Genomic DNA, 25,293 nt, shown 5'->3' on the forward strand with positions numbered 1-25,293 from the left:
TCCTGCTCATTTTGTTTTCCATTTGCACAAAATATCCTTTCCCACCCTTTTACCTTGAGTCTATATGAACCCTCACATGTTAGGTGTGTCTCTTGAAGACAGTAGATATTTGGTCTGTAATTTTTTACCCATTCTGCCAATTTGTATCTTTTAAGTGGAGCATCTGGGCCATTTATATTCAACATTAATATTGTGATGTGGGTTACTGTTTCAGTCATTGTGTTGATTGTTACCTAGTAACTTTGTTTTCTCCATTGTGTTATTGTTTTATAAGCCCTGTAAATTCTATGCTCTCAGGAGTTTCTGTTCTGTGTGTATCAATCTTTAGTTTCAAGATTTAGAACTCCTTTTCACATTTCTTTTAGGACTGGTTTAGTATTAACAAATTCCCTCAGCATTTGCTTGGCTGAGAAAGATTTTATTTCTCCTTTATTTATGAAACTTAGTTTTGCTGGATACAAAATTCTTGACTGAAAATTATTCTGTTTGGAGGAGACTAAAGATGGGATTCCATTCCATTCTGTCATGTAATGTTTCTGCTGAGAAGTCTGCTGTTAGTCTGATAGGTTTTCCTTTGTAGGTTACCTGGTGCTTTTGTCTGACTGCTCTTAGAATTTTTTCCTTTACATTGACTTTAGATAGCCTGATGATTATATGCCTTGGTGATGTCCTTTTTGCAATGAGTCTCCCAGGAGTTCTTTGAGCTTCTTGTATTTGCATGTCTAAATCTCTAGAAAGGCTGGGGAAGTTTTCCTCAATTACTTACTCAGAGAGGTTTTCCCTACTTCTTGCTTTTTATTCTCCCTCAGGGATGCCTATGATTCTTAGGTTTGGCTGTTTTCCCATATTTCTTGGAAACTTCGTTTATTTTTTTTATTCTTTTCTTCCTTTATTTTTGTCTGATTAGGTTAATTTGAAAGCCTTGTCTTTGAGCTCTGAAATTCTTTCTTCTACTTGGTCTAGTCTATTGCTAAAACTTTCCACAGTATTTGTAGTTCCCCAAATGTGTCTTTCATTTCCAGAAGTTCTGATTGTTTTTTCTTTAAAATATGCCTCTCCTTAGAAAGTTTTTCATTCATGTCCTGAATTGTTTTTAATATTTCTTTATGTTGGTTTTCACCTTTCTCTTGTATCTCCTTTAGTAACTTAATAATTCACCTTTTGAATTCTTTATCTGGTATCTCAAAGATTTCATCTTGACTTAGACTCACTGCTGGAGAGTTAGTGTGATCTTTTTTGGGTGTTTTTAGAACCCTGTGTTTTCATATCACCAGAATTATCTTTCTGATTTACTCTCATTTGAGTAGACTATTTCTTCTTATGATTTTTAAATTAATTTTTATTTGACTGGATTTAAAACATTTCCCCGTGAGGATGTGACTTTAATGTTTATAGTTTATTGTCACCTAGCTTCAGCTCTGCATACTTTCAGTGGCAAAGACTCTGAGTTCCTTGGTTATGGAGAATCTTTGTGTGATGGATTTCTCAGATGCTGGATGTACTAAAAATGTGTTGTGTGTGTAAGCAGATTCACTGTCTCATGTGGGGCTGGAATGGCAGTTGTCTCATGAATATCTCATTTCCCAGTGGTGTGCACTTAAAAAAAAAAAAATCCCCAGTATTTTATTCACTAGGTTGAACAGTTCAGGCTTCGGGCCAGTAGGAGGTGCCAATGGGTTAAAAAGAAAATGGCTGCAGCTAAAGCAGGTGGGTAAATGTGATATCCCAGTGGTGGGTGGAGGTCCCAGCTTAGACAGAGGTGACTGAGGAAGCTGTCAGTAAAATGCACTGAGTTCTTTTCAAGGGGAGGTAAGGGATCCACCACAGTTCTCCTTCCAGGCCAGAAGGAAAGTAATCCACCTCCCAGCCCACTCCTGACCTGGTATTCCAGCTGTTAGATCAGACAGGCAGCTCTTATTCATCAGGAATACAGATGTTCCATGTAGAGAGGGGTTGTGAATCTCTCTCTCTCTCTCTCTCTCTCATGCAAGCCTGAACCTGGAAGGGAATGCTGTGGGGATGCAGTCACCCTAGAGTGTTCCAGAAAGGGTGCCTACTAATGCACCCACACCAAGCTCCTATGGGAGAAGCCCCCACTACCTCTGCAGTGGTGGTCAAGGGATGGAAGAAGTCCCCTTCTCCAAGACCATTCACAAGTACCAGGGCTGCCTGACTACTTGGGTAGAGCAACAGACTTTCCCCACCGAACTGAGCACTGCACCTGTGCCTCTGCTGAAAGAAACTTCCCACCCGTGGAAAGTTCTGGCACTCAAGGCCTGCCTTCTGAATTCCTTTGTCTCATAGGGTCCTCCCTTAATGTGTGCATTCTCACTTCCCCTAGGAGTAGCATCCCCTGAAGGCCAGACTATTGTGAATGCTGCTGCTCCTCTGGGTCTAGCCACCCAGTCGGGCTGCCACATTCCAGGCTAGTGCTAGGGATATCTACAAGGGATCCAGTGATGTGACTTGTCTAGTCTCCCAGCAGCGGCAGGGGAGAGACATAGACTGAGATTTTCTTGGTTGTAAATAGCCTTAGCATGTTGGCTTTCTCAAAGCCAACAATAGTAGTAACGTACTAGGTATATGGAAACGTACTTTCCATATGGAAAGACTCAACATCTGGTTAGCCAGGGTGATGCAGGCGATGGCAGTAGGCGAGGTTGCACAGAGGTTTTCTTCTTCCTGAGTAATGTGTTATTGTGCCTGCAGATGCTGCAATGGATGGTGGCAGCTGGCCACCAGCCAGGAGGTGGCACTCGCAAAAGATCACCAGCTGAGGTGGTAGTGATGGGGTTGGTGCTTGCCTCATGTTACCCAGGGGAGGTACTCTGGAGTCTCAGGCAATGGGCGGGGTCCTGGAGTTCCCAAACGTCCCTGTCCCTTGTGTTTACCAGGGCAGGTGAAGGGGCAAAGCGGGTCAGGCTAGATCAGGTAAGTCCACGCCCTGGCTCCCTACATGCAGGGGCAAGCAGTGTCCTCAGCGGGGGATTAGAGGGCAGTTCTCTGGCTGCTGGGATAATGTTCCAGAGATGAGTGTAGCTGCCGCTGCTGCACAAAAGAATCCGCATGGGGAGTGAGGAGTAACAGGTGGCTGTCAGTCCCACTCAGCTCCCACGCACTTGGCAAGGCAGGCCTCACACCCGCAGGGTTCAGCCAACAGCAGCGAGCTGGGTTCCAGGCAGCCTGCTCTCAGAACTCAAAACCGCCCAGGCCATGAGCCTTCCTGATAGATACAGAAACCTGGCTTTCATGCTTCGCCCCTCCACGTCCACCCGGGAAGCAGGGGTGCCAGCTCCTGCACTCGTGGCCATAGCACACTTCCCAGTTCCCTCTGGGTTCAAGCCAATAGGGTTCGTCCCCTCTCGAGATTATGTGGCAAAACTCAGTTGGGAGCTTCTCTCACCCTGTGACCACCGCCTGAGTCGGCTGGCAGACTTCCGCAAGGGCCCCTGTGGGATGGGATCAGGAACGGCTTCCCTCCATCACCGCTGGAGCCTGGGAGTGCCCACAAAGCCTGTCCCGATGCCGCTTCTCCCTCTGTTCTCCCCACCACTCACTAACTCGGCTCCAGTGCTGGGCAGGGTCATGGGCTTCTGACGGTTGCCGCTCCCCTGTGGGAGTGAGCGTCCTGGCAGCTGTGTCTCCCCTCATGCTCTGGAGACTCAAAGTCTTCCATCTGCTTCACAGTATAGGCTGCTGCCCGCCACTTCTTTCAAAGGGACTATGGTTTCTTTCCCCTTCTGTTAAGTTCCTGTGTTGCTCTTGGAGAAAAGTTCACAGCGTGAATCTCTACACGCTATTTTGTGTTTCCAAGTGGGAGAGGCAGGCTAACTAACAATGCCTCCCATCTGCTAGCGGGGGGGAAGAAAAAGGTTCATTGATCTTAAGACCAGGACCTATTTAGGAAGGCAAGAAAGATACTGGTCAGCATGTAGTGTCCAGTGGAAATGGTTACATTTGTAGTCAAAAGGTCAATGTTTCCCAGTGTATATACCACAAGAGTCCTGCAGGCTGGGTTACTCAAAATGAGACGGGCCTGGGGCCAGCAGAGGGAGGCCAAGGTCTACTACTGGGAAGTGCACTTTGGACTTTGTGCAACCCTTTTGTACACATGCAGGGCCGCTGCCAGGCTATAGGTCCCAGGTGTGCCTCGAGGAGATGTTGGCGGGTAAATCTGCATCAGAATCTCTGCTCAGCCTCTCCTTTGTTGTGGCATGGTGGGGACACCACTTTGCCAACCTAAGCCTTAGTGGCTCATCCATCAGATGGGGTTAACTATAAAACAACACAGGATATTGCTGTGAGGATTCAACACAATCTCCTGTTTGCAGGGTTTGGGGCAGGCACACCCTGAGGCCTGGCACCTGTGGCTGTGGTCTCTGCTGTTGCAACAGCCTTGAAGACTGGGACCCCTACTTGGACCCCCGCTCTCTTCTGGGGGACCCTGGAAGGCTCCACCATATCCCTACACTGAGTAAGAAAAGGAGAGGCTTCCCCCTGTGGGAACAGTGACTTACGGGAGCTGAACATGGTGCCGAAGTGGCGTGCCTCAAGAGAGCCAGAGGAGCAGGGCATTCCGAGGGCCAGGATGAAACCAAGGGCCAGGACAAAATGAAACCCCTCCTTGCCGCTTGGCAGGAGGGGCGTGAGAAGCAGGAGGGGTGTTCTTTTTCATGGTGATTTTTGTAAAATGAATAGTCATAAAATATAATTCATTTCTTCCTCAATCTTCCCTTTTTACTAAACATTTAAACATTTTGAAAATGAAACTTTCATGGTCTGAAACCTGTCACTAAAACAAATTCTTTTTCTCTTTTAAACTAGGACTTTGTCTGAAATTCTAATCAGTGCTGTCATTATTTTTCAGGGTCTTTGGGCAGTGTGAGGACGTATGTCAGCAAGAGCATAACAAACACAGAATTGGCAGCCCTAACAGTGAGGGAAATAGTACCTGTGTATCCTCGGCGTCCTCACTGCTACCCCACATGGGGCATTCAGGTTTCACAGACATCCCTTATGCCTCAGGTCCTTCTCCAGTGCAGCCGTAGTAAACCAGCGCCCTGGTCACCAGGAGTGCTTTGGGCCCTGGCCTTCTATTTGAAGGATCACAAAGTCCCCCTCTGGGTAGGTGTGGAGGGTCATGCAGAGGAGACTCCACCATCCCCTGCTGGGGTCAGCACCCAAGCTCACCTGAGGATTCATGTGAAACACATTGGATGCCTTTGCCTGGGCCCGCTGCCTCTTTTCCTTCTGAATAAAGAAGACCCACCATGAGACTCACAAGCGGGGTGAGGCGAGGCCTTACCTCCTCTGGGGCGCACCAGGAATGCCACACTTCCCCTCTGGGACAGAGCTCCAGGACCAGGGGCCACCCTTCCTTCCCTTCCTGACTCCACCCAAGCACCTCTCCTCGGCCTGATACACAGAAACTGTCCAACGAATCCAACACAGAAAGAAAGGACTTGGAGACCTGTTTCCATTCATCTCTGCCACTTGTCAGGTTGAGTTCCTGGGCAGGTCTACTAACGCCTCCGGGCTGAAGTGTTTTGTTTATTACTGTTTGTTTACAGGACAGCAGAATGAGTGTGGCCTGCAGTGGCTAAGGGTGGTGACATTATTCCCACTCACAGTTTCTACTGTGTTCTAGGGACTTATGGGTCTGTGACAGAGGAGGCCACCCTGAGCCGTCAAGGGCACAGAGCTCCTTATTATGGTTCACTCACAACAGCCCTGCAAGCTAAACCAGCTCTTGTGATCCCATTTCACAGGTGATTAGAATGAGGCTGACTGAGATGAAGTCACTTCTCTGAGTCGTAAGTAGCAGATCCCAGGCGGCGTGACTCCAGAACTTCCCTGCTTCATCCTACACTGATTCTTGTTTCTCTTATTTGTGTATTTATTTTTTTTCATGAGGAAAGATGAGCTCAGAGATAGGCAGTGACTTTGATGGTTTCTCACCACTCTCTGTGGGATGTCAGAGCAGCCTACGAACGTTCTCAAGTCCTGGGAGGTGGAGGTGTCTAAGGGGTCAGGGAACGAGGACCAGGGCTAGAGAGCTGGTCAATTGTTAGGGGAGATCAGTCCTCTGCACCACTGGCCGATGACCTCATCTGCCTGAGGCCCCTGAAAGTTCTGAGTGCTGGGTCCAAACAGTCCAGCAGGGCGCAGGGACCAAGGGCCCCCAGCTTCTCTCCACACTGGAATTTCAGGGTCAGAGGGCCCCTGACTCTGAGCCATCCCTGCCCCCTACACATCTTGCCTGTTGTCTAGGCTGTAGAAAGGCAAGAGATTAGTCAACTAGAAACCTGCTTTGAGTCTACCCTGAATGACCGGTTCCAGCGTAAGAGAAGGAGGGTTGCTGGGTAGGCGTGGGGTGGGGAAGGAGTGCCCACTCTGCAACTCAGCTTAGCACCTGCTGCCTTTTGCAGAATCTGCAGGGTCCCAGGCCCTCCAAGAGGCCGAGCAGCCTCAAAAGGCATGAAGCTGCTGGCATGTACCTGCGGCTCCACAGGCAGCATACAAGGGCATCACTAGTACATGGCCATGTGAGGCTGGCTGCAGGATCCCTAGGCGGACCCTGAGAAATACCATATCCAAGGACACAATGCTCCCGTCCTGCCTAACACACAGGGTTTGTTGAGATGATCAGACACAATTCTAATGATGATAGCAAAGCTTACCTGGAGGTTCCCTCCTGTATCCCACCGTGCTTTGCAAACAGTAACTCACTGGCTGAGCCCAATCAGTTTGACAACAAAGTACTGATTTCTCTAAAGTTCTCATCATAGACTGTATGAAGAGCATATGTTTTACACAACTTACTTATTTTGCAAATATGGATAAACCTTTGCAACCCAGATCATCATAACAAGACCACGTGGGTTCATTAGAGTCATTCAATGTTTCAACGGTCATAATATGACTAGTTCAGACCCCTTCGAAATAGTGCTTCAGGTGAATCTATTCACCAAATGTAAAACAATGTACATTTATTAGTCGTTTTAAAACAGCAAATTACTATTCATTGTGTAATGAATTGTTGCCTTACTATGCCATCCACCCATCTTGTAGGCTGAGGCATGGAGGCCTGTGTTCACCCTTCCACACACCCACCTGTGCTTGTGAATAGCATTAAAGCTATTTCTACAGACTTTGCATGTGTAGTTTCATTACCTTCTGCCTTAAAACACATTAAGGAAACCATTCTCTTTGTCTCCCAAATTGTGAAACGTAGTTCCATTTACCTGCTTCCCATGTTTTAAAGGTCATTTGTAATATAAGTATTAAGAAAAATTTTCCCCCTAAGGAAACTGAGCTCTGCTGAAATGCCGAGGTGAATAAATGTAGCGCTTTTTCCACAAAACACAATCATTCACACAAACACACGATGCGAGTGCCTATTTAGCAATTGTTTCTGCGGGTTTGTTATCTATAGCTGTTTCCTCTTCATTAGTTGTTTACATTATTAAAATCTGATATAAAATGCAAACTTTCAAGGAATGTGTTTCTAGATCCAAAGAATTTAGAAAATGTTCACTGTTGATCAGATTTTTAAAAATATATTCAAAGTTAATATTAAGAGTAACTTTGAATAAGTAGGGCTTTAGAGCAGGATGTGACAGAGAACTGACCTTTCAAAGAATGAGCACAATTTGTGACTAAGTACCTCTTTTAAATGGAGTTTAGCAATTGCTTTCTGAATACCTGTCTTGACTGTCCAACAGTAGCTCCATGGGGGCAGATAACCTGGTGAGCACTGTGCTAGCCACATCGCAGGTATCCTACATGTATTTCTTAAATGAAAAATATTCTTTCTAAGACAGTGTTAAAAAATCATGAGTAAGAAGGTCATTAATCCCTGATAGCTTCATAAATGAGATATTCTTCTGCCCAAAGAGATGCTGCTCTGCAAATCACACCCAGGGAATTCTGCTCCTTTTGGCCATGGTCCCATCAAGACATGCAAGGTGATGGTTTCAGAACCCTATCAGTGTTCAACCTGGCTAACTTGTGAAATAGTCAAGCTCAAAAGATTCTCAAAGCGATTTTCTGGGAAAATATTCTACTGAGAAGAAGGTCAGATCCATTCTGTTGCCTTTAAAACATTTTCCTGGTTGCCCACCGGCTTCTCATGAAACCGGGAACTAGTTTCACCCAATCTGTTCTCAAAGGGCTACCTACCCTACCCCATGCCCATGTTCCACGTTTGCCCTGTCCCTGACTCAAGGAATGAATGCCTGCAAGCCACAGTGTTCTAACCCATTTCTCCCTCAGTCTCTGGCTGGGCAGGAGCCTGCTGATGGATGACACACTCCCATCAGACCTGCCATACCCAGGTCTACACCACAGAAACTAAGGCTGTTGGTTGACACGGTGGATGCTAGAACTTGCTGCAATGTTTCATTTCCATTTTGAATGAATTCACCACAATCCTATTAAACCAAAAATATAATGTTTAGCCTCTTTAGCATATAGATCACAGGGCTATCATTTTTCTGTTTCTCCGATATTCTCATTTCTATTCTCTTTCTGACCAAAACCCCATCTTGGAATATCAAAAATGTGTTTGAGGAACACAGTAATCACCTTTACCCACCGTTGGGTTTGAATATGCCAGCAACTGAGGGTCCAGAGAACCAAGTCATTTACTCCAAAATCTCTCTTTGCCTCCAGCACTTGGTCCTGGAAAGGTGAGTTCTGAAACCCTCTGTTCCCAGAAGTCTTCATGCATAGAGTAGAATAAAAATACCCAGTCCCTCCTGAGGGGAATGAGATCATAGGCACTGAAGTGCTTTGAGATACTCAAAGAAAAGAAGCATGACACAGCCTTTTATTATTTCAGATCGTGAGACCAGGTCAGAAGGGTCATTACGCTCATCATGATACTACTGCTTTGAATACCACACAGACCAGCGACGTTTCCCATTCACTTCCCCAACCTTGTGGGAAAAATTTTCAGGAGTACAGCATCAATGAAGAACACAGTGTCATGAAACACAAACCCTGTCACAGACGACAGTCACGTTACCATGCTGAATTGTCCAGAGAAGCTAACCAGTTACTACTCAGGGCTGATGTAAAATAGATGCAATGCCAAAATGAGATGAAAGAGAATTCAGAATAAAATTCCGTCCCTTGGAGCATATTCCATTGGCTTTCTCTGCTCCTGCTTCCGCTGGTATCTGGCCTTCTGGTAGAAAATGATGATGGTTACAGTGACTATATTTAGAAGAATGACGAGCAGTATGAGCCAGAACGAGTATCCGTAACTGTGGGTCGTTCCTTTATTGGTGGTTGCTGGGTAAAGCATTTGGAACAACTCTTCGGAGAGTTGGTTGGACTGCGTGTTCGCCACAAACAGTATCATGGTCACAAAAACGAAGGATGCTGAAAGGAAGATGGAGTTTCATGCATGGCATGGTGATACAGTTTTTAATGTCACTTATCTTTATGGAACACATATATATGGGAATGTATTGCATATCTACACAGGAGTTTACACTCTTTTAAGCACTAGGGAGAAGGTACAAAATTGTAAGACACAAACTAGATGTCTAGGCATAGAACACTAAAGATTGTGCAGGGCTGTGTATGACCAATAGTGAACGTGCTGACTCAAACGCTTTCAGAAGTAGTTGTGCAACTTGTCTACCAAACAGCGCACTTCCTACGTGGTGAATGCAGTAGTGTGCTGAATGAATGATTGAATAGGACAGTTCAGAGAGAAGCTGTATAAGGAGGTCTGGGAAGAGCTGAGGAAGGACAGGGCATCACAGATGCAAGAAGCCGCCCTAAAAAGACCCTGGGTGGGCAGTGGGCCTGGAGCACCTGGGACTGTGAGATACAAGCTCAGCTGCTGGGGAGAGGTCCCAGGGTCCTAAGAACTGGGTACCGAGACTGGGCTGCCCTGAGAGCCACAAATGCCATCCCAGGAGCTTGAATCTCATGGCATATGATGCCACTGGCAAGTGTCTGATCAGGAGGAATCTCCTTACAAAACTCACTAGAGAAGAGAACTTGTTGCATGTTTCTGTCTTCCCTTTTTCATTCTTCACAATATCCTCCACTAGAAAACATTCTTTTTTGTTTGTTTTGAGATGGGGTCTCACTCTCCCCTGGGCTCTGAAATGCAGTGGCACAATCTCAGCTTACTGAACCTCCACCTCCCAGGCTCCATTGATCCTACCACCTCAGCCTCCTGACTAGCTGAGACTACGGGTATATGCCACCATGCTTGACTAATTGTTTATGGAGACCGGCTTTTTCTATGTTGCCTAGGCTAGTCTCGAACTCCTGGACTCAAGTGATCCACCTGCCTCGGCCTCCAAAAGTGCTGAGTGTGAGCCACCGTGCCCAGCCCTAAAGAACATTCTTCAGTATAGACTTGGGAGAGCCACTTTTGTCTAGTTAAAAGAACGTAGTTCTGGAGTCAGAGAGAACAGGATTGGAAATCCCAGCTAGATGAACTTGGACAAGTCATGTAGCCTTTCTGAGCCTCACTCCTCATCTTTCAAAGGGAATGAGATAGAGACAAAAAAAAATGTAGATTAGGGCTTTTGCGGTTGCCTAGTGCTGGAAGTGGGCTGGGAGGGGGTGATAGCTAAAGGGCATGGGGCTTCTTTTCAAGGTGATCAAAATATTCTAAAATTGGCAGTGGTAAGGCTTGCCCATGTCTGAGAACATACAAAAAACCATGGAATTGTATACTTTAATGGGTGAATTGTATGGTGTGTGACTCATGTGTCAATAAAGCTGTTAAAAGAAAGGTTTTGGAGGATAAGGATGCCTATGTTCCAGGATCTGTGATGAGGCCGGTGAGCAGGCTCACTCAGTGAGGTCTGATATGCACAGGGGGCCGCCAGGGGATCCTGGCCACGGAAGCCCCTTGAGACTCCGTCTGCCGCCATGTACCCGGAACTCAGTGGACATCAAATGTATCCTGCTATAACCCACACCCAGGGAAACCTTCCAAACCGTCCTTCAAAAGGCCTTAATTAGAGGGGTTTTGTATGAGGAGAATGTTTTAAACACTCCTTGATGACAGACCTTCCTCCTCAATGTAATGGTTTTATTTCTTAATAATTTGTCCGTACAAAAGCCCTGACCCTCTGAAGCTCTCCAGGTGCCTCACAGCCTTAATTATCTTTCATTTTCCTCTTGTGAAGTTTCTTATAAAAGCTTAATCATAAAGGGGCAGGATGTATATAGTCTAAATGCTTTTTTCCAGAGCAGGCTGCCTAGAACTTTGATTTGAATGGGGAGGGGCCGACACACAGACACAAAATGCAAACCTGAGTCCCCTTTAGTGATGAGATGCCCAGAGCGTCTACCTGCCAGGCTTCTCCAGCCTCTGGGACAGAAGGATTTATAGGGGCTGGAGGAAGCCCCAGGGTAGATGAGGAGCTTCGGAAGGCTCATGGACCCTGGCTTCTGTCCTGGCCTGTGACCATCGGGCCCTGTGACCTCCTGATCACTTTCCACTCTCTGAGTTCCTCAGATGAGACACAAATGTATTTGGAACAGGCGGTCTGCAAAGTTGTCTCTGGCTCCAAGCTTCTCTCAGGGGACAATTTTATCCCCTGAGGCCAGGATGCAGCATCATCAGGTCAGTGTGGTGCAGAACGTAGGCTGAGGTCAGAGGTCATGGGAACCTAGGAAGTGAGACTGCTGTTTGTCTCCTCAAAGCAGAACCTGCTTCTTTCTGTCAGAAACAAGCCAGGAAACCCACTTCCTTCCCTACCCAACATCTGCTGGCCAAGCAGAGGTTGTTCAAAACCAGCCCCTAGGAGTTTGGAGCACTTCTTTCTGGCCCCAGGACTCCCAGAAGTCAGTCTGATCATGCTGTCCCATAGCCATGACCCAAGCCAAGAATTAAGACATCTCTGTATACAAGCCCTTCTGCAGGCTGAGCCTCCTGGAAACTGAGAGTTTCAGTAAGTTCTCCAACCCTCAAAGCTCCTGTGAGAAAATCAGGAACCCCCAAAGGGCTACTTTGGGCAAAAGTCAGGCCTATCAATCCTGTTAGGGTCAAGAGGCCTCAAGGGGCATTTAGAGGAAGCTAAGCTGTGCTGAGGCCTTCTCCCAGGCAGGCATCAGAATGCAATCTGCTCCTTACACATCAACCTCTCAGGTTGTTTTCTGCCCACCTCACAGCCTCCCTCTGTGTGTTAGAACTTGCTCCTGAGCCAGGAAAGGAAGGTGGCAGGAATTCCCTCTCCTTCCAACAATTCTTTGTGGATAGGAGTAGGCAGGGCTACGGGGAGGCTCTCAGGTCCCTGTTTCTCACGTTTTCCTTCACAAACATGCATGAGGCCTCTGCTATATGCAAAGCCAGCCCATACTCTGCTGCGGAGGAGCAGAGATATGGAGCCACAGCCTAGTGGCAAAGGCAGTGGACTTTGAACCCTGCAGGCTGTAGACACAGCAATGCTGGGTCCCTGTTGTTCAGCCGGCGCCACACCTGGCCCTCTACTCTGGTCCTGGCGCCTCTTTTCCCTCCAGGAATGCAGGCTTCCTTCCCCACTCACCCCTGTGGCTGGGGAAGGGCCGATTCCAGCCCCAGCTCCGGGATGGGCAGGTAGCCTTGGCCCATTAGTGGATGGCTTGGGGAATTCAACCCTGCCAGCCACAGAGATTGGTCAAGGGATGGGAGAAGGGCAATGCCAGTGCAAAGTAGCCCAGGACTTTCTCTGAATTTGGAGGAAATGAGAAATTTTTTTCTCCTGGGGCTGCCACCATCAGCAATGAGCCCAGAGTGGCCAGCAGTCATCTTATCTTCAAGAGGATTGATCTGGCCAATTAATGAATGATGGAGTCAACGCTGAGGATTTCAATAGATGGAGCAATGGCAGGAAACAGTCCTCACGACACGGGCCGAGACCTTGACTCGAGCTGTGTCTGAAGCCACTGCTTCTCGTACTTTCTTAGTTACATGAGCAAAAGTAAAAATAATCTATCTCTTTACCCTGGCCATAAGTACCAATTGGTTTACCTTGGTTTGATTGACTGGGGTGAACCATCATCATACAAGTAGCTTAGGCAAGGGACTCTGGCATTCAGGTGAGTATATCTGATTGTGTAACAAAGTCCCTTAACCTCTGACACTCAGCTCTGCCATAAGAAAGGGAAACAGTGATATTCATTCTACAGGACTTTTGTGCCTCGTCCATAGTGGCTGCCCATTAAATTGGGGGATTTATTTGTTTTTACCTCCAAGTAATAAAAGCACAGAAAGAAAGAGCCAGTCATATATGAATGTGGTTAAACTAGCCTGACCCCAAATCCTTGGAGCTGAGGTGTGAGTATGTAATGTGACTCTGGTCCACCTGTAGTCTTGGCTTAATGCTTTTCCATTTTAAAAAGCATCCCTCACTGTCCTACCTGTGTTGTGCTGGGGCCAGTTTGTACATCTCAACTCCACGTCAGTGATCTCACATTGGGAGTTTGAAAACGGCCATGTGGCTGTGTATACACGATTCCAATCACCAGGGCTTTTTTCTCTTTTTGTTTTTCCCTACTGGAGAGCCAGTTGTTCATATTCCTCAGCACACCTCTACTCCATGACATGGAGACGCTGGCCTCCTTCAGCCACCTGCGCCTGCCTCGTGGTAAGGATGACACTCAATGGAGGGACAGGATGATGCTGCCCTCAGCCCCTCCTCCAAGGCTTCCTGACATGTCTGATATCCAGAGCCTCCTTCCTGTGCTTCAAAATTTCAGGCCTGTGTTAAAATGCGTCACCTGGAGCTTACATGATGCCACCTCAGAAATCATTTCCTTAGGACAGGCTTCATTCCCAAGGTCCAGTTTTGATGGTGGAGAGAGGGAAAGAACAGGAGAAACCTGACTGCCTGGTGGGAGCAAAAGGCCCTGAAGGCAGCTGGGCAGGGCAAATAGGTACTTCCCCAGCCCTGCTCCGGGCAGATGGGCAGCTGCAGAGCCCTGGAAAAACCCAGTGAAAGCCAGAAGACTGTGAGTCAAAGCTGGGACCCGCTTCCCATCTGGGCTCTGTCCTCCCAGCACCACACCCATGAAACACACAAAATAACCAAGCAACACCACCCAGCAACACCCCAGGCTCACAGGTAGCCCACAAAAAAGGTATTGCACCCAGATTCTCTTATGTGCCATTATCTGTGGCTCTGTGGCACGACCATGCAGAGATGTCATGTGTGGAGACCAAGTGGACTCTTGTCATGTGGAGGAGGAAAGAGAAGGAAGTGTGTGCTGGTGTGTTCATGTGTGTGTATATGCACATGTGTGTGTGCATGCGTGTGCATGTGTATGTGTGTGCACATGTGTGTGCTTCTACATGCCACACAGAGCCTAGTTTGGAGTTCAGCACATGGCAGGAGCCCGGTCAATATTTTGTTGACTTTTGTGCATTTTGACTTCTTATGTTAGAGTCTCAAAAGCAAAGGCTGGCTTGTTATAAGCCTCCTCAGCAGTGCATTTAAAACAGAATTCTATTTCCAGAGATGCTTCAAAAACACTTTGGATTGACAAAATAAACCCCAGCCCTCAGCTCATGGGAGGTCCTCATAGTTTCCTTGGCGTAAACGTGACTGTGTATGTTGATGCATGTGTGAGAGGCAGAGACATGGGGAAAAGTGGGATGCAGTTTTCTGCAGAGCACCGAGTCTCATAGGGCCACTCACCGCCGAGCCCGTTCCAGGTGTACACCCCCGTCGGCCCCAGGAATGTCTGGTAAGGGTTGCTGATGCTGTTGTAGAAGGTAAATCCAGAGCTCAGCAGCGACGTGATCAAACTCAGGACCAGGAACAGGATAGTCACCGAATGCAGAGTTTTTTGGGAAGAATTATTCAGTATCTCTAAAACTAAAACAATGTTTTGTGAGTGCATAGCACATAATGCAAATACCAGCTCTGTGAGCCCGTTCCAGGTGTACACCCCCGTCGGCCCCAGGAATGTCTGGTAAGGGTTGCTGATGCTCTTGTAGAAGGTAAATCCAGAGCTCAGCAGCGACGTGATCAGACTCAGGACCAGGAACAGGATAGTCACCGAGTGCAGAGTTTTTTGGGAAGAATTATTCAGTATCTCTAAAACTAAAACAATGTTTTGTGAGTGCATAGCACATAATGCAAATACCAGCTCTGGCCTGGCATTCCTCCCCACCCTACCCTCTTAGTGACTTGAGTTAGTGGTTGTTGGATGTCAGTTAGAGATACCAGGAGCCTCCAAGTCATGCAAGAACAAGACCCGCATTCCCCGCTGGAGGCTGGTTGTTGAATCAGTGGTTGGATGGGTATAACCGCGACACTACAGATAACTGGACATTTATGCTGATTCTGAAGTCCCCTAGGAAAGAGTTTACCTTCCTGGATACTGGCAGCAGGGCTGGACAGCCTTCCCATTACTGAGCTCTGGCTCCGTCCTTGCCAAGGTGCTTTTCCCAGTTTCATCAGTGCCCCTGTTGCTCTGAGCACTAACTCGGCTTCCACTTGGAGGCACTCACAGGGTAGGTCACCCTGAAAACCTGTGCACTGTGAGAATCCCACAAGCCCTGTGGCGTCTGGGGTAATTGCATGAGTCAGGGGTGGCATCAGCAGAGAAAAGCCTAAGAAAGGTGACCAGGAAAGTGGAAGCTGAAGGCTGACATAAGAAAATGACTTCTGTTGGTGCAAATCGAGTTGTGGGTCCTACTTCAGACTCCACTGCCCTGGGGCCAGAGAGGACCAGATGCCCAGAGGGCTCCAACGCTGGAGGAGGCTGGGAATTTGCCCATGAGTGAGCCTTGACTCTGCTTTCCAAGGAGAACTCTTCTGAATCCTAACAGCATTGGATGAATTTGCATATTTCTTAAGTGCAGAGGAGCTCCAGGCATGGAAGGACACTCTTATAACATGAAGCAAAGGTGCCCTGGCTGTCAGTCCTGGTTTCCTGGTTTTGCCTTTCTCGGGCTTCTGACCGCCACCAGCCATCTCCTCCACCTGCTCTTTTGTGGAGGACGCAATGCCCAGGCACCACAGGGCTGCACTTACATGTAAGCCCAGCCCAGCCACGGGCTGACAGGGTGTGTGAGGCCCTGTGGAGGAGGCCAGCACATGAAATAGTGTTTACAGGGATGTTCCACGAAAGTCACCAGGACATGGGAGAAAGGGATTAGGGAGAAAGAGTTCTGAGTCACAGTAAGGCCACAGCAACATCACTGGGAACAGGTAGGTAAAAACAAGCGAAAGGCTCTTTCTTTCCGTTCTGGTTTCTCTGGTCTCCAGGGAGAGAGCCTTGGAGACCTCACCTCTTTATCTGGAGCAGCTTTAAAGAACAGAAAGCGAAAAGGCCAGGTAGGATCTCTGGTTTCTGGGCCTAGGGGTGGTATTCCCTCAGCATATGCCCACGGGTCGAAGGTCAAGGAGTTCGTAATGGAACCAGAGTGTTTCAAAGAATTCAGAATGGGAGGCAGGAGACCCCAGGGTGCTGTGGGCACCCATGGAAGGGGTCACCAAGTCCCCTCCCCTTTCCCTCCCTGCATCGCCGTAATGATTTAAAAATTCCTCATTATGCTGAGCCCAAATCTGCATCTCCACGACTTAAACCCAGGGGTCCTAATTCTCCTTTGGGAATCATACAAAATTCACTTGCTCCTTTCCTGCCTGGCAGCCTTTCCAAATATTTGAGGAGGGATAAAAATCCCAACGTGATTAACAGCCCACGTTTCTGGAGTATTCTCTGCTGGGTGTGACTGCAAAGTCCCTGCCAGCCTGGCCCCCTACACATACTTTATTCTGACTCTATTTCTCTTTCTCTCTTTTTCTTCTGTTTTTGGAGACAGGGTCTTGCTCTGTCACCCAGACTGGAGTGCAGTGGCAAGATCATCACTCACTGCAGTCTTGATCTCCCGAGTTCAAGCAAAGAATCCTCCTGCCTCAGCCTCCAGAGTAGCTGGAACTACAGGATGTGCCACCACGACCACGCTCAGCTAATTTTTTTTTAATTTTTTTTTTTGAGTTGGAGTTAACTCTTGTTGCCCAGGCTGGAGCGCAAGGGTGCAATCTCGGCTCACCCCAACCTCCGCCTCCCGGGTTCAAACAATTGTCCTTCCTCAGCCTTCTGAGTAGCTGGGATTACAGGCATGCACCACCATGCCAGGCTAATTTTGTATTTTTAGTAGAGATGGGGTTTATCCATGTTGGTCAGGCTGGTCTCGAACTCCCAACCTCAGGTGATCTGCCCGCCTTGGCCTACCAACGTGCTGGGATTACAGGCATAAGCCACCACGCCCGGCCTTTTAAAAAATTTTCCATAGGGACAGGATCTCACTATGTTGCCCAGGCTGGTCTCCAGTTCCTAAGCTCGAGTGATCCTCCCTCCTTGGCCTCCCAAAGTGCTGGGATTACAGGCCACCACACATGGCCAGATAGACACGGGGCTCCCAATGAGACCCGACACTCCCCTTGGACAGGAGGACGTCATCACTCCATTTTTGAACCTCTTAATTCTATTCGTTCACTATTGTTTTCTTTTTTGGCTTTTTAATCAGCAGTGTTCTATGAGGAAGAAAAGTTTCCTCCCATTGAACAGAGTGGGCATGAAGGAGATGTGGCCAGCAGCTTGCATTTGGGTGCCTGAGAAACAGCCTCAGGGGCTGCTGGCAAAAAGGTTCCTGTGGTAAAGACCCTCATCCCAAGTGGTACAGGCCTCGGGATGGAGCCTCCTAGACCAGGAGTGGGAGAAGCCCCATAAGCAGCAATGACAGGTAACCCAAGGGTTCTGGCTGCAAGGGAGAGTGAGAAAGTGCAAGAAAGAAAAGGGGAGGAGAGAGAAAAGGGCAGGAGGAGGGCAATGTGGATATGCCTCACAGCGGTTGGCATGGCCGCATGTCCCTTGAAAACCCATGGGAGAAGGGAGCAAACCAGGAGAAGACTGGGCAAGCCTCAGCTCAGTGGCATGAGGATGATGAATTCACCACCCTGCTCCTCAAGTGGAACTGGGGACTGTGAGCAAAGTCCAGCTCGCACAGGTACAGCCTACTTGTGCTCAATGGTGACTGGACTATTTTGCAATTTCTGCTAATAGCCCATAGAGCGTGGTGAAATTCTCAGCATAGTCTCTGGCTATGCATCCCAGGGAAGGGCTCTAGTGGGACCTGGGTCACGCCAACCACTGCCTGTTGCCTGGGCGGGGACGGGTGGGGCCTGCTGGGCCTGCCTTCTGGGTGGGTGGGATGTGGCCACCTGGGCTGGGACCTTTATTTCCATCCCTGACCTCAGGTGAAATGTCTTGCCTCTGCCTATTGCTCGCTGTGGAGGTGCAGCCGTTGGGGGATTAATATTGCTACAATTTAGCACACACTTGTTTTGAAAGTAATAGAGGGTGACACCGGAGGAGAGAAGGAAAAAAAGCTACAGCACGTAGGACACACCTGTTCAGGGGGACAGGTCAGAGGCTGCAGATGAGTCACCATAAGAGGGAATCGCTTCCCATTCCACACTCGCCAGCTCCTCCTGGACGCTAAAGGGGAAACTCCAGGATCTATCCCAAAGTTTGCTGGGGACTAAATAAACTCACTCCTTAGCAAAAAAGGAGCTGTGTCCAAGGCCCCTGAAGTGGCTTGCAGTATTTTTCTGCTTTACACACTTAGTAAAAGCTGTTTTTGGATATTCACTGGTAAATGGTTCACATTCCTTTTTTTTTTTTTTCCAGAGTAAATTAGAAAGTGACAATTGAATTTAGTTTTGTTTGTGACTTTTGGTAAGATCTAATGATGTGATTTTTCAAAAGGGAGTCATTTGGGGCCTGTTGACTCATATTTTCTGCGTATTAAGGTGACAATTCGTCTTGATTCTAACTGCTGCATTTTAAAATTATTTTCTGGCTTTCTGAATTTCCTGCCACACAGGTCTGACAGCTGTATCCCCGCTCCAGCTCCTGGCTCAGAACTTAGACAATACAAGCTGAAAATTCAGGGAAAGTTACCAAGAATGAAATAACAATAAACTTCCATAGCATCTGACAGCTGCTCTCTGCCTACAAAATTAGCAAACACATTCTGTTCTTTTTCTTCCTTTTAGGGGGCAAGCATGTGAATCAGGAAAGCCACCTCACAATTGGCGCTAATTGCCCCAGGAGAGAGCCAAGAACAACGTGGCCAAAGAGAAGAGCGTCTGGCCCGCAGATCCCGCAGCTGGGAGGCAGAAACGTGCTGCTGGGCAGTGGATAATGGGCGCCCATGAGAGCCATCCGGACATCCGGGCTCCCCACGCAGGAAAATGTAACCCTTCAGGCCCCACTTGCCATCTGCCTTTTGAGTTCTGGTTTTCTGTAAGTCCTCGGACATCAAGGGAGAGCCCGTGGCTTTGTGAGTGGATGGGTGGGAACTACCGTGACTCCCTCCGTAAGCACCTGGTCACCAGGCAGCCTGAACAGGGCAGCTCCCAGTGCGCATGGGAGGAGCTCATTCTATCAACAGATCTCCAAGTGTGGCCTGGTAGCTCTCCCAGGGAGCCCAGGCTGGTGCCCCAGCCTCTCAGAAAGTTGCCAGGGTTCCTTGGGGAGAAGTGGCCTGAGCTTGGGAGGGCACCGTCTTTGTCCTCTCTACTCTCCCCTTCACAGTTTGGTTATATCTCTGGGGGCAGATGATGAACCTGCTCTCCAGGAGAATCTCCTTATGTGGACAGGGTAGGAGTAGTAAGGTGGGGACTCTATGAATTCTGGAGAAATAAACTTCATTTGTTCTTCTCTTTGCAATTCATTAGTTTCTGCAGCAGGTCTATTTTTCTAATTATTTTTAGCCTGGGCTAATGGTGCAATGTTGAGCTCCCTGAGAACACATGGAGGTTAGTGGAGAAAAGAGACTAGCAGGTGGGGGAGTGCTAGACGGGGAGAGACTCCCGCCAGCTGCAGTGAATCCTGACTCGGACGCAGCACTCAAAGGCCAGCCGGGAGCTGAGCTTTCCCTCAGTCTGCCTTGCTTCCTTTGCAAGGTTGTCCAGAGCTTTTGCCAATAAATTAATTTAATTTCAAGCAGGCCACATCCAAAGGACTTAAAAAACAATACCCAGTACAGCCATGCCTGTCAATCTAGTGCCTGGCCTTGGTGGAAGCTGGTTGTTGTCAACACTGAATTAGGATCACCTGGGAAGATTTTTAAAAAACAAGCAGGTCAGGGCCTCACCCCGAGGAGATTGCTATTCATTTGGTCCAGGGTGGGGATGCCTCACCCGCATCCCAGGTGAGTCTACCTTCCGCTGTAGGCAACGTGATTGCTCAAAGTCCCACACATCTGCAAACCAGACTGTTCTTGGAGCTGAGAACAAAGAGTGCAGTGTCACATGAGGAGAAATATCTCTCATAATAAAGTCCATCCTGGGCTGGTTGACACCCTGTCTCTACAAAACATAAGAAAAGTGGCTGGGTGTGGTGGTGCGTGCTGGTGATCCCAGCTACACCAGAAGCTGAGGCAGGAAGATCTCTTGAGCCCAGGAGGTAGAGGCTGCAGTGAGCTATGATCACACCACTGCACTCCAGACTGGGCGACAAAGCAAGACGCTGTCTCAAAAAAGAAAAGAAAAATCTTGCCCGGCGCAGTGGTTCATGCCTGTAATTCCAGCACTTTGGGAGGCCGAGGTGGGTGGATCACTTGAGGTCAGGAGTTTGAGACCAGCCTGGCCAACATGGTGAAACCCTGTCTCTACTAAAAATACAAAAATTAGCCGGGTGTTGTAGTGTATTCCTGTAATCCCAGCTACTAGGGAGGCTGAGGCACGAGAATTGCTTGAACTCAGAAGGTGGAAATTGCAGTGAGCCGAGATGGCGCCACTGCACTCCAGTCTGGGTGTGAAGCAGCCTGGGTGATGAAAAAACAAAACAACAACAACAACAAAACTATCATAAAAATTTTTCCTGTCATAATGATTCTGTAAAAAATACGTTCTGGTCAGTGCGTAGGCTGAGTAATATTTGAAACGACATTCACAGGAATTCCATGTCCTAAATGTGAATGACTCATTTTGTCATGTTTGCCAGTGTGAGGAAACAGAGCACATTGTACTTCCGGGGCCCTGACCACATTTTCAAAACACAGAGTTAAAGGAATGACTTCTTTTTACATGGCACCCAAGATCCAGAACCGAGAAGGAGGTGGGTGTCCACAGTGTGAGCTTACACCTCCTAGCAGCTCATTTTTCAGGATTCTGTCCTCCAACTGGGCTTTGCAGACATGCATTTCCCCCAACCCCCTTGCTTCCATGCAGACCTGCACATACCATGCTCCAGCAGTGAGTGCAGGGCACTGATTTTAGCTGAGGAAGGGTCTTCATCTCACACTGAGTGGTGAGCCCTCCAAGGCCAGGAACCATGTGCAATTCCTTTCAGTATCCTGAGCCCCTTATACATGCAGCAGCTGCTCAGGGAAGTTTTTTTGAACAGAAATTAGATCTCCAGAACTTTGGGAGTAGCAAAGACAACCTGCTCACAGAAGGACATACAGGACCTGTCACTTTTCATCTGGATGTTGGACAAACTAGGATGCAGCAAGTCAGCCTGAGCTGCTCGCACCCTCCAGTTACACACTGGAGGATTTCCTTACCAGGTCTGAAGGACGATTTTCCCCACAGATTGACCAATGTTGGCTGAATTATTTTGGCACTTTGAAATCAGCTGTCATTGCTTCCTTCTGCTGTTTCGTTTCAAATCTACAGTCAAAATTGGCTCAATATGATAAATACCATGCAGAAATATAGCAGAGCTTTGCAATAATTATTACTCTTGGGGGACTCTTGATGTGACCTCACCCTAGCCAAGAAGCTGATATGGTTAAATTCTCAATTGGAACAGTCAGTCCACCACTGCTGGGCAAGAAAGGGGCATTTGTACAGATTTGATTGTACTGCCAATGGTTGGTTTCTGATTTGAAAAAAGCCCCAAGTGGCCATGAGGAACCACAGGAGAGCACCCGCGTCTCCATGTACACACTGCAGGGCTGCTCCCAGGAGAAGCATCCCGGGATCGTTAGCAGCTGAACACCGCAAGTTGAAGATTTCAGTAACATGACTTTCCCCTGTCTGAGAGAACTGCTTACAGGTGTTCAAGCCCAACGATTATTATAATCATTGGCAATAAAGATCCCCTAGGCTCTGAGAGGTCCTTAGGTGTCAACCAGAGTGACAGTGCAGCCCCTTCATTAATTGGGTGGTGTTCACCTTCTTCAGCACCAGGAGGTTGGGCAGTGACTTGGGGAAGGTCAGAATGTGGCTCCCCAGTAACAAAGACTTCAAGTAGAGATCCAGCAAAAGGAAGGCAAATATTCTGCCTGGCTGTGCTCCCACCTGGGCTGCCGCACCTACCTGGCCCTGGGCCCTTTCAGGGCTCTCCTTGACAAGTGCCTTCTCTGGTCCCCTGACATCACCATGCTCACCTGCATGCACACAGGGCTTTAGAGCCAGGTCCTGACCTATCCTCGCCTCCTCTGAGTCTCCGTGCATAGAGATAGTTGATGCTTTCTTTGAAGCCATTTATCTCAAATTGGAAATCAACTGGTTCCAAACAGACACCATATGGAAACCAAAAAAACTGTAGGTTTTGTCTCTTACTTAAAATTTGTTAAATGTGTCTGAGGCTTCAGGGCAGTTTTTGGTTTTGAAAATGCTATTCACATAACTGAAAGCATGACTGAGTCTCTGAAAGTTGCTGTAAAGCCAACGTTCCCCATCCTTATGGGAAGCTGAGGTTGACACCAGAGGAGATGTCCCTGAAAGGCTATGGCAATGCTAGGGGAGATGCTGCTTTTGCTAACATCTAAATGACAAATGTATAACTTGGGAACATAACCAGGTTGCTTTGGATTTAAGAAAATAGTTCATTAACAAAGTTATAAACACACTAGAGCTAGAACTTAGAGCTAGTGTCTAGGACTCAAACTTCTTCATGCATTACACAAGGACTAAACATTACATGTGTATAAGGTAGAAAATGATGCATATTTATAAGTCAAAAGGTAATGACTGTATGATACCCAATAATGCCTGTATAATTCTTGCATACAACATTGTTCAAAACAAAGTCCACTTAATGTGTTACATAATTTACAAATGTTTTTAAATTTAGAAAACATGAAGGTAGGTTATCAAACCTCAAAAGTCAAATAAGTAGCTAAATCAACTTATCATTCTCAATGAACTTTTAATTTTACTTCCATGGAGAGGAGGGCATTATTATATAAGAAATCAGAAAAAAAAGTTTAGGAATTCCTATCAAATATACAATTAATAAATCAATGGAAATTTAATATAATTTCCAAAGATTAGATTTTTTGGAGGTAAATTAAAATCAGTTAAAGAAATGAACTTGAGAAATAGAGATAATAAATTTTCCGTTTTTCTCTTGCCTGCATAGATGCCACTTGTGAAGTTCTAGACAGAGGTTGTGGCTCCAGCTAAAAACCCAGTCAATACAGTTAAAACATGTGTTCCTACTGGCTATTCAATGCCATATTGCTGCCACATATTTTTACTTATTTACTTGTCAGTCAACTTGGTAGGTATTATTTAAATACAGCCACTGCTAGAATGATATAGACTATTGTATTAATAGACACAAGCAGAACCGAGGAAGCTCAAATAATGACATGGCAAATTTCCAAAATTATGAGTTAAGCTTGTACCTTCAGCCTAACCCAAAACTTACAAAGAAATTATTTTTGAATGGTTATTTGGCCCAAATATAGAATGACATAAACCTTAATTCAATCTCACTATATCCATTCACATTAGTTTATCATTTACCTGCAAACTTTTTCTTTGGTTCTGCAAGTCCGTGACTCAATTCTTGACTACTCTCCCCACGAAAAAGTCCGTAAGTGATGAAAATGCTCCCATTTGAAGCAGAGTCTCTAACAGCAATTGTACTGGTGATCCATGCTTGTGTCCCAAGAATAGAGCAAATTACAATGAAGGACCCAAGGCTGGTGAAAAAGCTTGATAAGAACATCAATGTCTTCTTTGTGGTAGGCATTTTCACAGGAAAATAAGTTCTCTAGGACAAAAAAAGGAATATCTTCTTATAACACTTTTGAACCTTATCTTTTGAAGTCTAGTATTTAGAAATGGAGTCTAACACTTTATTGTCAAATATAAAATCTCACTCTTCCTGAGGAAGGGTTATGCTAATAGACATTGAACTCTGAACATGGCCATAAAATTAACAGTAGCTGAACTTTGGTCTGGAGTAAGAGGCTGCTATGGTTACAGCCAACCAGCATGAACAAAGGGTGGGCATGGTCTTCCCAGGGACTTCCTCAATCATGCAATTAATTTATAATCCTTGGCCAAGTGTCATGGAAGCAAGTTTAGCCTACCATATCATGACAGGAGTAGAATTCCTAAATAATAGGGCGTGGAGGATCTGTATTCCCAAAGCATTGCTGAGTCTAGCAGACAACAACATGAAACCCCAACTCCTCCAAGAATTATTGGAAATATGTAAACATATACTTCACTATTGTGGATATTTATGTTGCTTCAATTTCACAATTATGATTGAGAAAGAACAACACCCAAATATCTTTAGGCATAAACCTTTGTTCATATCTCCACTTGCTTCCTTGCTTAAACTTCTAGAAGTTTGACGAAGTCTGTGGATTTTTCTGAAGTTTTTGCTATGCATTGCTCAGTTTCTTTACTCGTTAGTGATTTGACTCTTATAATTGTTCCAAGAGGAATCCTAAGGAGGGTAAACCTTTGTCAAATGTACTGTGGAGTGGAAAGAGAAAAGCTTACACCTCCTTATGTTTTATACCTCTCTATTTTTAGACTTTATCAGAGAGGTATGGCTTTCAAATTGGATCATATTTGCATATTATTTAAATTATATCCTGAGAAGTTTCATCTTTATTACTTTTTAGTACTCTGATAGAGATGGTTCTGAACATTCTTGCTTTTGGTCATTATAGCTGTATCCACTCTGTTGAATGGTAAATAGTTTATAAATGGTCATTTCTGGACTTTCGAAAAACTCTCCCATTTGGCGAAAAGATCATTTCTTGAGATGATAAATAGACATTCATAGCATGTTTTCCATACCGCTTTTTACTGTATTCTTTGATTATTTAGTAATATCATATTAAGTTGGTGCAAATGTAATTGCGGTTTTTGCCATTGAAAGTTACATTTACTTTTAATGGCAAAAAAATGCAATTACTTCATCCTCTACTTTTCTTAACACCTAACTTATTTGGGGAATTAGCTGATCATCTGTCTTTTCCGTTATTGTAACTAGATGACATGCTCCAGGAGGTGGACATGTTTGTTTTGTGTACCACTGGATTCCAGGGAACTC

General features: G+C 46.6%; 1 protein-coding gene across 1 annotated transcript; it reads right to left on the reverse strand.

Moving 5' to 3' along the window:
• Positions 1 to 8,821: 8,821 nt before the first annotated feature.
• CLRN3 (clarin 3) lies at positions 8,822 to 24,067 on the reverse strand. The gene is made up of 3 exons (XM_055352060.2): positions 23,742 to 24,067; positions 14,658 to 14,837; positions 8,822 to 9,387 (listed from the first exon to the last, which is right to left on the reverse strand). The coding sequence occupies exons 1-3, from the start codon at positions 23,968 to 23,970 to the stop codon at positions 9,116 to 9,118; spliced, it is 681 nt and encodes a 226-aa protein (XP_055208035.1). The 5' UTR covers positions 23,971 to 24,067; the 3' UTR covers positions 8,822 to 9,115.
• Positions 24,068 to 25,293: the final 1,226 nt, after the last annotated feature.

The sequence above is a fragment of the Gorilla gorilla genome, chromosome 8 (genome assembly GCF_029281585.2).
Source record: "Gorilla gorilla gorilla isolate KB3781 chromosome 8, NHGRI_mGorGor1-v2.1_pri, whole genome shotgun sequence".
In the NCBI taxonomy this organism is placed as follows: Eukaryota; Metazoa; Chordata; class Mammalia; order Primates; family Hominidae; genus Gorilla; species Gorilla gorilla.

Coding starts and splice junctions, on each gene's coding strand:
- CLRN3 (XM_055352060.2), bottom strand. CDS start 23,970: ATGCCTACCACAAAGAAGACATTGATGTTCTTATCAAGCTTTTTCACC. Junction 14,838..23,741: donor ACCAAAGAAAAAGTTTGCAG/GTAAATGATAAA, acceptor ACATTGTTTTAG/TTTTAGAGATACTGAATAAT. Junction 9,388..14,657: donor CACCTGGAACGGGCTCGGCG/GTGAGTGGCCCT, acceptor TCTTCCTTTCAG/CATCCTTCGTTTTTGTGACC.